The following is a 12,720-nucleotide window of genomic DNA, read 5'->3' as shown; positions in this document are numbered from 1 at the left end:
ATGCTGTTCTTCCACTAATATCACCATCTCTTCTTCTGAGGGGCCTGGTCCCAAGGTTCAGTCTCAGCCAAGCCTAGACCTCCAGATTCATCTCTTACAGAAACACAGCACAGATCCACGTCAGACCTGCCCAACCCATAACCCAGCTGAGGGGGTCTTTCCTGCAGAAGCTGTTCGCTTCCACGAACTACTCCTAGAGAGTCAGGTCCCTTTCCCACAACACCCCCAGGGAAGGGACTAAAAGCTTTTCATGGGGAACCGCGGGAGCATCGCTCAATCCTCTGGCTACACTTGTGATCTGTGCCCACGCTTGTGATCTGTTCCCTCTGCTGTTCTTCAAAATGTATCCTTTTACCATCTCGGGATTATCCCCGAGTCCTACTGCCCTGGGGCATCTTTCTCCTGCTCTCCCAAGCCCTTCCTGCTGCTCCGTGCTGCGCTCTCAGGGCCCTGGCGGTGCAGGGGCGTCGGGCCCAGTAGGGCGCTGCGGCCAGCGTGGCTCAGCTGTAGAATGACTACGAAGGCATGTGCATGCAGCAAAGCAAGTCCCACCAACAGGAATGGTCAGGCTGGTACTTTGTAGCGACACAGACTTCAAAACAGCCTGAGTCACCTGTCGTTTATCCAGAAAATGGAACGCCGCACAGCTGTACAAAAGCCAGAGAGGCTTGTGTGGGGGTCAGACGGAGATCTTGAGGCAGAAGCAAGGGAGGAGCAGAGGGCGGAGGAAAGCAGGTGCTGGGGGCACACACGCGTCACAGATGATCGAGTCTCTAGAAAAGCGTTCTGGGAGGATTACAAGCAGCAGGTCACTCCAGCCACTCCAGAGAGGACAAGAGGGTTCGCAGGAAGACAACTCGATTCCCTTCTGCAGTGCTACAACGCATCAGCATTTAGACTTTTTACTTAAATTTTGTTGTTGTTTAATCGCTTTAGTCATGTCCAACTCTGTGTGACCCCACGAACTGTAGCCTGCCAGGCTCCTCTGTCCATAATGGGATTTCCCAGGCAAGAATACTGGAGTGGGTTGCCATTTCCTATTCCAGGAGATCTTCCCGACCCAGGGATCTAACCAGTGTTTCCTACACTGGCGAGCAGATTTTACCACTGAGCCTCCAGGAAAGCCCTTATCTAGGTTTACTTCAATTTAATACGACAAAGAGCCTCCCTGAGCAGATCTTGCTGCCTTCCTGGCCAGGCTGCTGGCCCTACGGCTTCTTTGCAGGTGGTCCCATCCCACAGCAAGCCTGGGCTCTCTCTTCTCTGCCCTTGATGCATCTGGCACAGGCAGCCTTCTGCACATTTTGGCCCGGGTCTGACTGCTGGCTGAGCAGGTCTCCTTCCTCGGGCCCCTCTCCGCCTGCGGCACACCCTGGGGTCCTTCCTACTCTCTCTGGTCCTCAATACAATCGGAAGAGGGAAGTCCAGAAACTAGCCTGTGCTAGAACTTGCCATGAGATATAAGCAAGCCATGCCCTTCCCTGGGCCGCATCTGTGTCAGCTGGTGGCAGTGTGAGAGGGCTGGTGGCGGTGTGAGGGGGCTGGTGGCCTGTGACCTCCGAAGTCCTGCCAACTCTCACATACTATGATCCCATCTCTACCTGCCACTCGCTATGCCCAGGCACAGGGTGTGTGAAGCTGGTCTTCGGCCCCCATCTTTCTAAGCCAGGTCGCTCCTCACCTCCCTGGCAGTTCCCACCTGTGTGCACGCGCTTGCCAGAGCATTCATTCTCTTGGCTGGCTCTGTTCCAGTGCTGCCTGACCAAGTGCCTCACAGCGGCTGTGGTCCCAGAGTGACCATGAGCATCCACAGCTCTGTGCCCGATGCCTTTTCCCACATCTCCTCTGATAACCCTCGGGGCAACCCTGGGAAAAGTGCAGACTCTTGCTCCTGCTCCGCAGATGGGAACATGCAAAGCCCAGAGAGGTGACTTATTCAAGCTAGGGAGTGCTAGCCAGGGCTTCTAGAAGACTCAGACAGCCTCCAAGACTGAATAAGACAATGCTCTCAAATCAGACCCTGAAGCAGGGAGCAGGGAGAGACTGGGGAGCTGCAGGAGCCCCTCAAATTCTACAGCAATCCATGCCCTAGAGCTCACCCACACCCCCCGGCTCCACACCCACGCACCACGGGGGGAGTCCCCCACATTCCAGCATGGAACCTCAGCTTGCCCCACCCCAGCTGTGTTTAATGAAGCCCCGGTTCCCAGGCTCTGCATGAGACAGCTGGACAAGGGGGCCGGGAGGTACCAGAAGGGCAGCAAGTGTGTCCAGATGTTGAGGGTCTCATTGGTCATTTGAAAAAGGCTGAGGAGGCAGGCAGTGGCGGAACTCTGTGGATGTCGGTAGCCAAAGAGGATGCCCTGCTCATGGAACACCTGCAGGGGGAAGAAAAAGGGATGCTGAGGTTACACAAGAGGGTGGCTGGAAGGTCTCAGGGGAACGTCTCTGGTAGCATCCGCCTTTCTCCCAGGCTGTGTACTTGTCCACTGGAGCCTGGAACACCTGACCCCGAGTCCTTGATCTGTCACGCTGCTTCCCGCTTCCTTCCCATTGGCTTCTAAAATCTCGTGTCCTCCCAGGAGCCTGCAGTCGGCTGGATTCAAGGCCCCGACTTCCTCTGGGAATCCAGCCTATCTGTCCATTCCCAGGGGCACTTACTTCTGTCATGAATGTTGCTTAGGAATCTGGTTTTGCACTCTCGGCCTGGGGCCTACAGCCCGGTCTTCGGATGGTTGACATGTATGCTGCCTCTCTGAGCCAAGAAGCCCTGCATGTCAGGGGCTGGTAGGATGGTCTCTGCAGGAGATCCCCCGGGCCCAAGGTATATTCACCAGAGCGCTTCACAAAGGCCTTTTGATGAAGACTGTGATGGCATCAGCCTGGGATGCAGGTGGAGGGGAAGGCCCACACAAACACCCCCCACCTCAGGCAGCACATCTGGCAAGGCTCTTGGCAACCACCTCACCCCGGATGAGAAACTTGGACTGGTCAGATAAAAGATGGGGTGTCAACCTGCGTGGGGGACTGCGTTACAGCCATTTAAAACGGTAACTGTGGGGCTCTACCTGGCAGTCTAGTAGCTCACAATCCGTCTTCCAATGTAGGGGAGGTGAGTTGGATTCCTGGTCAGGGAACTAAGATCCCACACGCATGCTCAAGTCGCTTCAGTCGTGTCCAACTCTGCAACGCTACGAACCATAGCCCACCAGGATCCTCTGTCCATGGGATTCTCCAGGCAAGAATACAGGAGTGGGTTACCAGGCTCCCCTCCAGGGGATCTTCCTGAACCAGGGATCAAACCCGCGTCTCTTATGTCTCCTGCACTGGCAGCTGGGTTCTTTACCACCATACCCTGCGGTGCAACTAAGCCCATGTTCTGCAACTACAGAGCCCACTGCTCTGGAGCCAGCGCCACAACTAGAAAGAAGCTTGTGTGCCGCAACTAAGACCCGATGAAACCCAAAATAAGTAAACAAATCAATTAAAAAGAAAAACAGTCGGTAATTGTGGAGATGAAGAGGCATGAGGAACAAAAACTCAGGATGTGAAACAAAAGTGGAATGTCAACGGTATTCCTGCCATGATGGTTAGAACTACAGACATTTAAGTACACATGGTGGGATGGAGGCTGGGAGGAACATGGAAAAGGAAAGAGCTTCATTTGTTGAAGAAGCAGGATTTGCATTATCAGATCAGGGTTTGATCAGATCAGGGTTTCTCGGTCTTGACAATGCTGACATTTGGGGCCAATTCTTTGTTGTTGGGGGGCTATCCTATGCATTGTTACTAGTATCTGTGGTCTCTCCCTATGAGGTGCCAATAGCACCTGCCATGCCCCCCTTCCAGGCCATGACAACCAAAAATGTCTCCCAAAGTTGCCATGTTCCCTGGGGCAAAACCTCCCCTAGTTAAGAATCATTGATTTAGCTGAATGTTGCTATAATCTTTGAAAGGTAAATAAAAATGAGTAGATTAATGAGACAAATAATAATGACAATAAATTTATGTAATGTAAATCGCTTATATGACCAACCTAGACAGTATATTAAAAAGCAGAGACATTACTTTGCCAACAAAGGTCTGTCTAGTCAAGGCTATAGCTTTTCCAGTAGTCATGTATAGATGTGATAGTTGGACTATAAAGAAAGTTTAGCACCGAAGAATTGATGGTTTTGAACTGTGGTGTTGGAGAAGACTCCTGAGAGTCCTTTGGACTGCAAGGAGATCCAACCACTCCATCCTAAAGGAAATCAGTCCTGAATATTCTTTGGAAGGACTGATGCTGAAGCTGAAACTCCAATACTTTGGCCACCTGATGTGAAGAATTGACTCATTTGACAAGACCCTGATGCTGGGAAAGATTGAAGGCAGGAGGAGAAGGGGACGACAGAGGATGAGATGGTTGGATGGCATCACCGACTCAATGGACATGAGTTTGAGTAGACTCGGAAAGTTGGTGATGGACAGGGAGGCCTAGCGTGCTGCAGTTCATGGGGTTGCAGAGAGTTGGACATGACTGAGCAACTGAACTGAACCAAATGTAAATCGAGTCATGATAAATTTTAAAGGTTTCCATCTGGTTTTCTAGGGCTGTGGGAGGAATGGAAGGCTGGGAGAATTCCAACCTAGACATTCATTTCCCATTCAGGTTACCAACTTCTTAGTTTAAGAGAGAAACTTGATTCAAAAATATACGATATTTGTAATGACCTATAATGGAAAAGAACATGGAAAAGAACACATATGCATGTAAATATAGATGTATGTTTCAGGTGTACAACAAAGTGCACACCTTGCTTTATACTGTTTATACCTTCGCTTTATACTTGCTTATACAATTTGCTATACAGCTGAAACACAACACTGTAAATCAGCTATACTTCTATTTTTCAAAATGATTTAAAAAATAATAAAGAATTAAAAAAATACAAGAATAAATAATGTATCATAACCTCTACTACCTCTTGAGATTCTGAGTCAAGTGGTCTCTTGGATGACTGGAGAAAACAGGGAGATATCAGAGCAAAGGGTCGAATCGGGGCCAGTGAGGTGCTAAATGACTTTACGCTGGGCCACGGCTCTCAGAGTTCAGTGTCTTCATCTATGAAACGGGTGACATTAGCTTACCAGGTGGCAAGGGCATTCCCATCTTGGTTCAATTCTGGGTGAAACTGGTCAACTAGGGGGAGGGGAAGAACAAAGTTGGTTCAAAGTCCAGGGAAGAAACACTGTTTGAATTAGGTTTGGGTTTTAGCTAATTTTTTGATTAGCTAAAATCAAAAAATTTTAGGTTTTGATTCACCATGGTTTCTGCTGACATTCCCAGATTACAGTGGACAGCCTTCTCTAATGGGCAGCAGGAGTCTCAGCTTGCAGCCGTCTGCCCACCAGGGCTGTTGTTCAGTTCAGTTCAGTTCAGTCACTCAGTCGTGTCCGACTCTTCATGACCCCATGGACCACATCATGCCAGGCCTCCCTGTCCATCACCAACTCCTAGAGTCTACTCAAACTCATGTCCATTGAGCCGGTGATGCCATCCAACCATCTCATCCTCTGTTGTCCCCTTCTCCTCCTGCCTTCAATCTCTCCCATCATCAGGGTCTTTTCTTTTTTATTTATTTATTTATTTTTTTTTTTTTTAGGGTCTTTTGAAATGAGTCAGCTCTTCGCATCAGGTGGCTAAAGTATTGCAGTTTCAGCTTCATCAGTCCTTCCAATGAACACTCAGGACTGATCTTCTTTAGGCTGGATCTCCTTGCAGCCAAAGAGACTCTCAAGAGTCTTCTCCAAAAAAAAAAAAAAAAGAGTCTTCTCGAAACCACAGTGCAAAAGCATCAATTCTTCTGTGCTCAGCTTTCTTTATAGTCCAACTCCCACATCCATATATGACTACTGGAAAAACCATAGCCTTGACGAGATGGACCTTTGTTAGTAAAGTAATGTCTCTGCTTTTTAATATGCTGTCTAGGTTGGTCATAACTTTCCTTCCAAAGAGTAAGCATCTCTTAATTTCATGGCTGCAGTCACCATCTGCAGTGATTTTGGAGCCCCAAAAAATAAAGTCTGCCTCTGTTTACCCATCTATTTGCCATGAAGTGATGGGACCGGATGCCATGATCTTAGTTTTCTGAATGTTCAGCCTTAAGCCAACCTTTTCACTCTCCTCTTTCACTTTCATCAAGAGGCTCTTTAGTTTTTCCTCACTTTCTGCCATAAGGGTGGTGTCATCTGCACATCTGAGGTTATTGATGTTTCTCCCGGCAATCTTGATTCCAGCTTGTGCTTCTTCCAGCCCAGCGTTTCTCATGATGTACTCTGCATATAAGTTAAATAAGCAGGGTGACAATATACAGCCTTGATGTACTCCTTTTCCTATTTGGAACCAGTCTGTTGTTCCATGCCTGGTTCTAACTGTTGCTTCTTGACCTGCATACAGATTTCTCAAGAGGCAGGTCAGGTGGTCTGATATTCCCATCTCTTTCAGAATTTTCCACAGTTTATTGTGATCCACACAGTCAAAGGTTTTGGCAAAATCAATAAAGCAGAAATAGATGTTTTTCTGGAACTCTCTTGTGTTTTCAATGATCCAGCGGATGTTGGCAATTTGATCTCTGGTTCCTCTGCCTTTTCTAAAACCAGCTTGAACATCTGGAAGTTCACGGTTCACATATTGCTGAAGCCTGGCTTGGAGAATTTTGAGCATTACTTTACTAGCATGTGAGATGGGAACAATTGTGTGGTAGTTTGAGCATTCTTTGGCACTGCCTTTCTTTGGAATTGGAATGAAAACTGACCTTTTCCAGTCCTGTGGCCACTGCTGAGTTTTCTAAATTTGCTGGCATATTGAGTGCATCACTTTCACAGCATCATCTTTTAGGATTTGAAATAGCTCAACTGGAATTCCATCAACTCCACTGGCTTTCTTTTTTTTTTTTTTTTTTCCACTGGCTTTCTTCATAGTGATGCTTAAAGGCCCATTTGACTTCACATTCCAGGATGTCTGGCTATAGGTGAGTGATCACACCATCGTGAAGATCTTTTTTGTACAGTTTTTCTGTGTATTCTTGCCACCTCTTCTTAATATCTTCTGCTTCTCTCAGGTCCATGCCATTTCTGTCCTTTATTGAAACCATCTTTGCATGAAATGTTCCCCTGGTGTCTCTAATTTTCTTGAAGAGATCTCTAGTCTTTCCCATTCTATTGTTTTCCTCTATTTCTTTGCATTGATCACAGAGGAAGGCTTTCTTATCTCTCCTTGGTATTCTTTGGAACTCTGCAATCAAATGGGAATATCTTTCCTTATCTCCTTTGCTTTTCACTTCCCTTCTTTTCACAGCTATCTGTAAGGCCTCCCCAGACAGCCATTTTGCTTTTTTGCATTTCTTTTTCTTGGGGATGTTCTTGATTCCTGTCTCCTGTACAATGTCACGAACCTCTGTCCATAGTTCATCAGGCAGTCTGTCTGTCAGATCTAGTCCCTTAAATCTATTTCTCACTTCCACTGTATAGTCATAGGGATTTGATTTAGGTCATACCTGAATGGTCTAGTGGTTTTCCCCACTTTCTTCAATTTAAGTCTGAATTTGGCAAGAAGGAGTTCATGATCTGAGCCACAGCCAGCTCCCAGTCTTGTTTTTGCTGACTGTATAGAGCTTCTCCATCTTTGGCTGTAAAGAATATAATCAATCTGATTTTGGTGTTGGCCATCTGGTGATGACCATGCTGACAAGGAGGCAAACAGGCCAATGGCCTACAGCCTTTGATCCATGTGAGGATGGTGCCTGCTTGGTGGGCATGTGGAAGGCCCCCAGCAGAAACTATGGGTCTATCATTCTACTTCTTATGTTTCTTGCTATCTTCCCTAAAAAAAATTTTTTTTTATTAAAGCATTGGCCACTTGTTGAAATACAAGGGCTCCAGAAAGGAGCAACTGATACTCATTATTCACTTCTTCATATGAGTAAATTTAGCAGATCTCATACAGTAGGAGGTCTTATGACAAGGGGCTGCGGAACCTCAGGCAAGTGGGGGTGGAAGGGAGGAAGCGAGGCAGGTCTGCAGGACAGCTTAGACACAGTGATGGCTACAGCTGGACGGTGGATACGAGACCCAGAGGGGAGGTCAGCTACACTCTGTCCACAGTGACTCAGGGTACAGTATTGGCCTTCTCTCTTTGGACCCTGCATTCTAGGAGGCCAGAGAGGATGCTGACAGAGCCAAAAGCCAGAGACAAACAGAGGGGCTGGGAAATTCACACACTGGACAACTTGACCACATTTAAGCATCTGGCCCCAGACCTGGGGAAGATGCCTTACAGCAAGGCTAGGGTTAGGCCCAGATTAAAAGAACCTGCTTCCCACTACTCACAAAAGCCAAAACATGGAAACAACCTACATGTCCATTGGCAGATGAATGGAGAGTAGATAAAGAAGATATGGTACATACACACAATGGAATATTACCCAGCCGTAAGAAAGAACAAAATAACGCCATAACTAGAGATTATCATACTAAGTGAAAAGTCAGAAAGAGAAAGACAAATACCATATGATGTCACTTATATGTGCAATCTAAACTATGACACCACTGACTCACAGACACGGAGAACAGGCTTTCGGTTGCAAAGGGGAAGAGATGGGGAGAAGGATGGACTGGGAATCTGGGTTGGTGGTTACAAATCATTACATTTAGAATGGATAAACAAGGCCCTACTGTATAGTATAGAGAACTATAATCTCCTGTGGTAAACCATAATGGAAAAGAATACAAAAAATGCATAAATGTGTATAGCTGAGTCACTTTGTTGTATAGCAGAGAGTAGTACAACATGGCAAGTCAACTACACTGCAATTTTTAAAAAAGAAAAGGAAAAAAGGTGCTTCCCTCTAACCAGCTATCCTGATATGATACATGGATGAAAAGCCCATTAACCACACCATAGGGGTGGGATTTAAAGCAGATCTCAATTAAAAAAAAAAAAAAAAAAGTCCAGATGGATACAGGATGAATAAAGGAAAGGAAGGGAGCTACTCTGTCACAAAACAACAACATCTGACCTGCCCTTCTGAATGCAGAGTTCCAAAGAATAGCAAGGAGAGACAAGAAAGCCTTCCTAAGTGAACGATGAGAAGAAATAGAGGGAAACAACAGAATGGAAAAGACTAGAGATCTCTTCAAGAAAATTAAGAGATACCAAGGGAACATTTCATGCAAGATGGGCTCAATAAAGGACAGAAATGGCATGGACCTAACAGAAGTAGAAGATATTAAGAAAAGGTTTCAATAATATACAGAAGAACTATACGAAAAAGATCTTAATGACCCAGATAATCACAATGGTGTCATCACTCACCTACAGCCAGACATCCTGGAATGCGAAGTCAAGTGGGCCTTTAGGAAGCATCACTACAAAGCTAGTGGAGGTGATGGAATTCCAGCTGAGCAATTTCAAATCCTAAAAGATGATGCTGTGAAAGTGCTGCACTCAATATGCCAGCAAATTTGGAAAACTCAGCAGGGGCCACAGGACTGGAAAAGGTCCTTTTTCATTCCAATTGCAAAGAAGGGCAATGCCAAAGAAAGTTCAAACTACTACACAATTGTACTCATTTCACAAGCTAGCAAGGTAGTGCTCAAAATCCTTCAAGCTAGGCTTCATGTGAACCGAGTATGTGAACCGAGAACGTCCAGACGTTCAAGCTAGATTTAGAAAAGGCAGAGAAACCAGAGATCAAATTGCCAACATCTGTTGGCATGATCCACTGGATCATAGAAAAAGCGAGAGAATTCCAGAAAAACATCTACTTCTGCTTTATTAACTATGCTAAAACCTTTGATTGGTCATAATAAACTGTGGAAAATTCTTAAAGAGATAAGGATACCAGACCACTTTACTTGCCTCCTGAGAAACTTATATGCAGGTCAAGAAGCAACAGTTAGAACTGGTCGTGGAACAATGGACTGGTTCCAAACTGGGAAAGGAGTACATCAAGGCTGTATATATTGTCACCCTGCTTATTTTACCTTCTATGCAGAGTAGATCATGCGAAATACCAGGCTGGATAAAGCACAAGCTGGAATCAAGATTGCTGGGAGAAATATCAACAACCTCAGATATGCAGATGATATCACACTTATGGCAGAAAGCAAAGAGGAACTAAAGAGCCTCTTGATGAAGCTGAAAAAGGAGAGTGTAAAAGCTGACTTAAAACTCAGCAATCAAAAAACTAAGATCATGGCATCTGGTCCCATCACTTCATGGCAAATAGATAGGGAAACAATGGAAACAGTGAGAGACTTTATTTTCTTGGGCTCCAAAATCACTGCAGATGGTGACTGCAGCCATGAAATTAAAATATGCTTGCTCCTTGGAAGAAAAGCTGTGACAAACCTAGACAGTGTATTGAAAAGCAGAGACATTACTTTGCTGACATAGGTCCATATAGTCAAAGCTATGGTTTTTCCAGGATTCATGTATGGATGTAAGAGTTGGACCATAAAGAAGGCTGAGCGTTAAAGAACTGATGCTTTCGAACTATAGTGCCAGAGAAGACTCTTGAGAGTCCCTTGGACTGCAAGGAGATAAAACCAGTCAATCCTAAAGGAAATCAGTCCTAAATACTCATTGGAAGGACTGATGCTGAAGCTCTAATACTTTGGCCACCTGATGCAAAGATCTGGCTCATTGGAAAAGACACTGATGCTGGGAAAGAGTGAGGGCAGGAAGAGAAGGGGACGACAGAGGACGAGATGATTGGATGGCATCACTGACTCAATGGACATGAGTTTGTGCAAACTCCAGGAGATGGTGAAGGACAGGTAAGCCTGGCATGTTGCAGTCCATGGGGTTTCAGAGTTGGACACAACTGAGCGACTGAGCAACCAGCCTCTGCCTCCCCAATTTGGCCTTCCGCCCACTAGGTGGCACTGTTAGGGCCACTCCAGCCCTGAACCCCTCCAAGCACAGGGAGACAAGTTCTCTCCATAGTCTGGCTCCAGCCTCAGCAAAGCGCTTTGCATCGAGTAGATCCTCACAGAATAGATATTAGTAAGTCACGTCTAACTCTTGTGAGCCCATGGACTGTAGCCCACAAGGCTCCTCGGTCCCTAGGATTTACATGCTACATAAATCTGAACAACAAAACATTTGAAAACAATTTTGCATTCGTGCCTAGTTTGACCCCAAAAGGCAAACCACAGTCATTGCCTTAATGCTCTGTAAATGGGCCTCATTTCTAGGCAGCCCCGAGTTAGCAGACGCTGGCTTATTTGCACAGCAGAATTGATTCAACTCCACCTTGCCTCCCTGGTTGCAGGCCAACCAATTTAGAGTGAAATGAAATCAAATTGTGTGCAGCCTATAATTTAGGAGCGAGAACCCCCAGGCAGCCAGGTGGAAGGGTACGTCAGTGGGTTTTCCGCTTAGTGCCTGCCACACACTCGGCTTCCAAGAAAGGCCCCGTGCGCCTGCCAGCTGATGCCTGAAATTCCACTGTGACTATTTCAAACCCTTGGTGTTTCCAGCTATTGAACTGCAAATCACCTGGGGAAAATAATCGAACCTGGCTAGCGGTAAGTAAGAGTGGATTTTGATGGCAAAGCGGAGAAGCTGCCAGAGTGGGGTTATCAGGCCACAGGCCTGCATTTTTTGTAATAATCTGCATTTTCTGTCTAGATCTCACTGAATCCTCACGGCCTAATGAGGGACAGTTTTTTCCTGTCCCCATTTCACAGAAAAGGAAACTAAGGTCCAGGGAGGTGAAGGCATTTATACAAGATCCCAGAATTAGTGGGGGCAAAGCTGAAACATTAGACTTTGTATCCTGGTCTTTCATACGATCCTCCCTGGAGGACTCACTGGAGATGAAGCTTTCCCCTCTCAGCCTGCAGTGTGATTGTAGACAGTCACACACTTCTCTGAACCTTAGTTGTTTCTCTTTAAAGTGGTGTCATTGTTCTGAATTGTATCTCCAATAACACTAGACAGTGTTGAAAAGCAGAGATATTACTCTGCCGACAAAGGTCCATATAATCGAGGCTATGGTCTTCCCAGTGGTCATGTATGGTTGTGATAGCTGGACCATAAAGAAGGTAGCAAGCCAAAGAATTGATGCCTTTGAACTGTGGTGCTGGAGAAGACTTCTGAAAGTCCCTTGGATGGCAAAGAAATCAAACCAGTCAATCTTAATGGAAATAGACCCTGAATAGTCACTGGAAGGACTGATGCTGAAGCTGAAGCTCCAGTAATTTGGTCATCTGATGGGAACAGATGACTCATCAGAAAAGTCCCTGATGCTGGGAAAGATTGAGGGCAGAAGGAGAAGAGGGCATCAGAGGATGAGACAGTTGGATGGCATCTCCAATGCAAAGAACACGAACTTGAGCAAGTGTCAGGAGATGGTGAGGGGCAGGGAGGCCTGGCGTGCTGCAGTCCATGGGGTCGCAAAGAGTCAGACAGAACTGAGTGAGCAACAGCAACAACAAAATTCATATACTGAAGCCCTAACCTCCAGCACCTCAGAATGTAACTGTATTTGGAGATAGTGTTTTTAAATATATATTTTTATTTATTTGGCTGCACCAGGTCTTAGTTGCAGAATACAGACTTATTTGTGGCATGTGGGATCTAGTTCCCTCCCCACCAGGTATCAAACCCATGTCCCTGCATAGCAAGGCAGATTCTTAACTGCTGGACCACCATGGAAGTCCCATGGGGAT

The 12,720-nt window shown here is 46.2% G+C and overlaps 1 protein-coding gene across 3 annotated transcripts in view; it reads right to left on the bottom strand.

Moving 5' to 3' along the window:
- PAQR5 (progestin and adipoQ receptor family member 5) overlaps positions 1 to 12,720 on the bottom strand; it is a 91,218-nt gene that overhangs the window by 19,410 nt on the left and 59,088 nt on the right. For all 3 annotated transcript variants that reach the window (XM_065940894.1, XM_065940893.1, XM_065940895.1), the window contains exon 3: positions 2,251 to 2,378. In XM_065940894.1, the coding sequence (XP_065796966.1) occupies positions 2,251 to 2,378 (128 nt within the window). The remainder of the gene's footprint in view (positions 1 to 2,250; positions 2,379 to 12,720) is intronic.

This window comes from Muntiacus reevesi, chromosome 7 (genome assembly GCF_963930625.1).
Source record: "Muntiacus reevesi chromosome 7, mMunRee1.1, whole genome shotgun sequence".
NCBI classification, from domain to species: Eukaryota; Metazoa; Chordata; class Mammalia; order Artiodactyla; family Cervidae; genus Muntiacus; species Muntiacus reevesi.
Note: the sequence above shows the minus strand (reverse complement) of the source record. Positions and strands in the feature narration are given on the sequence as shown.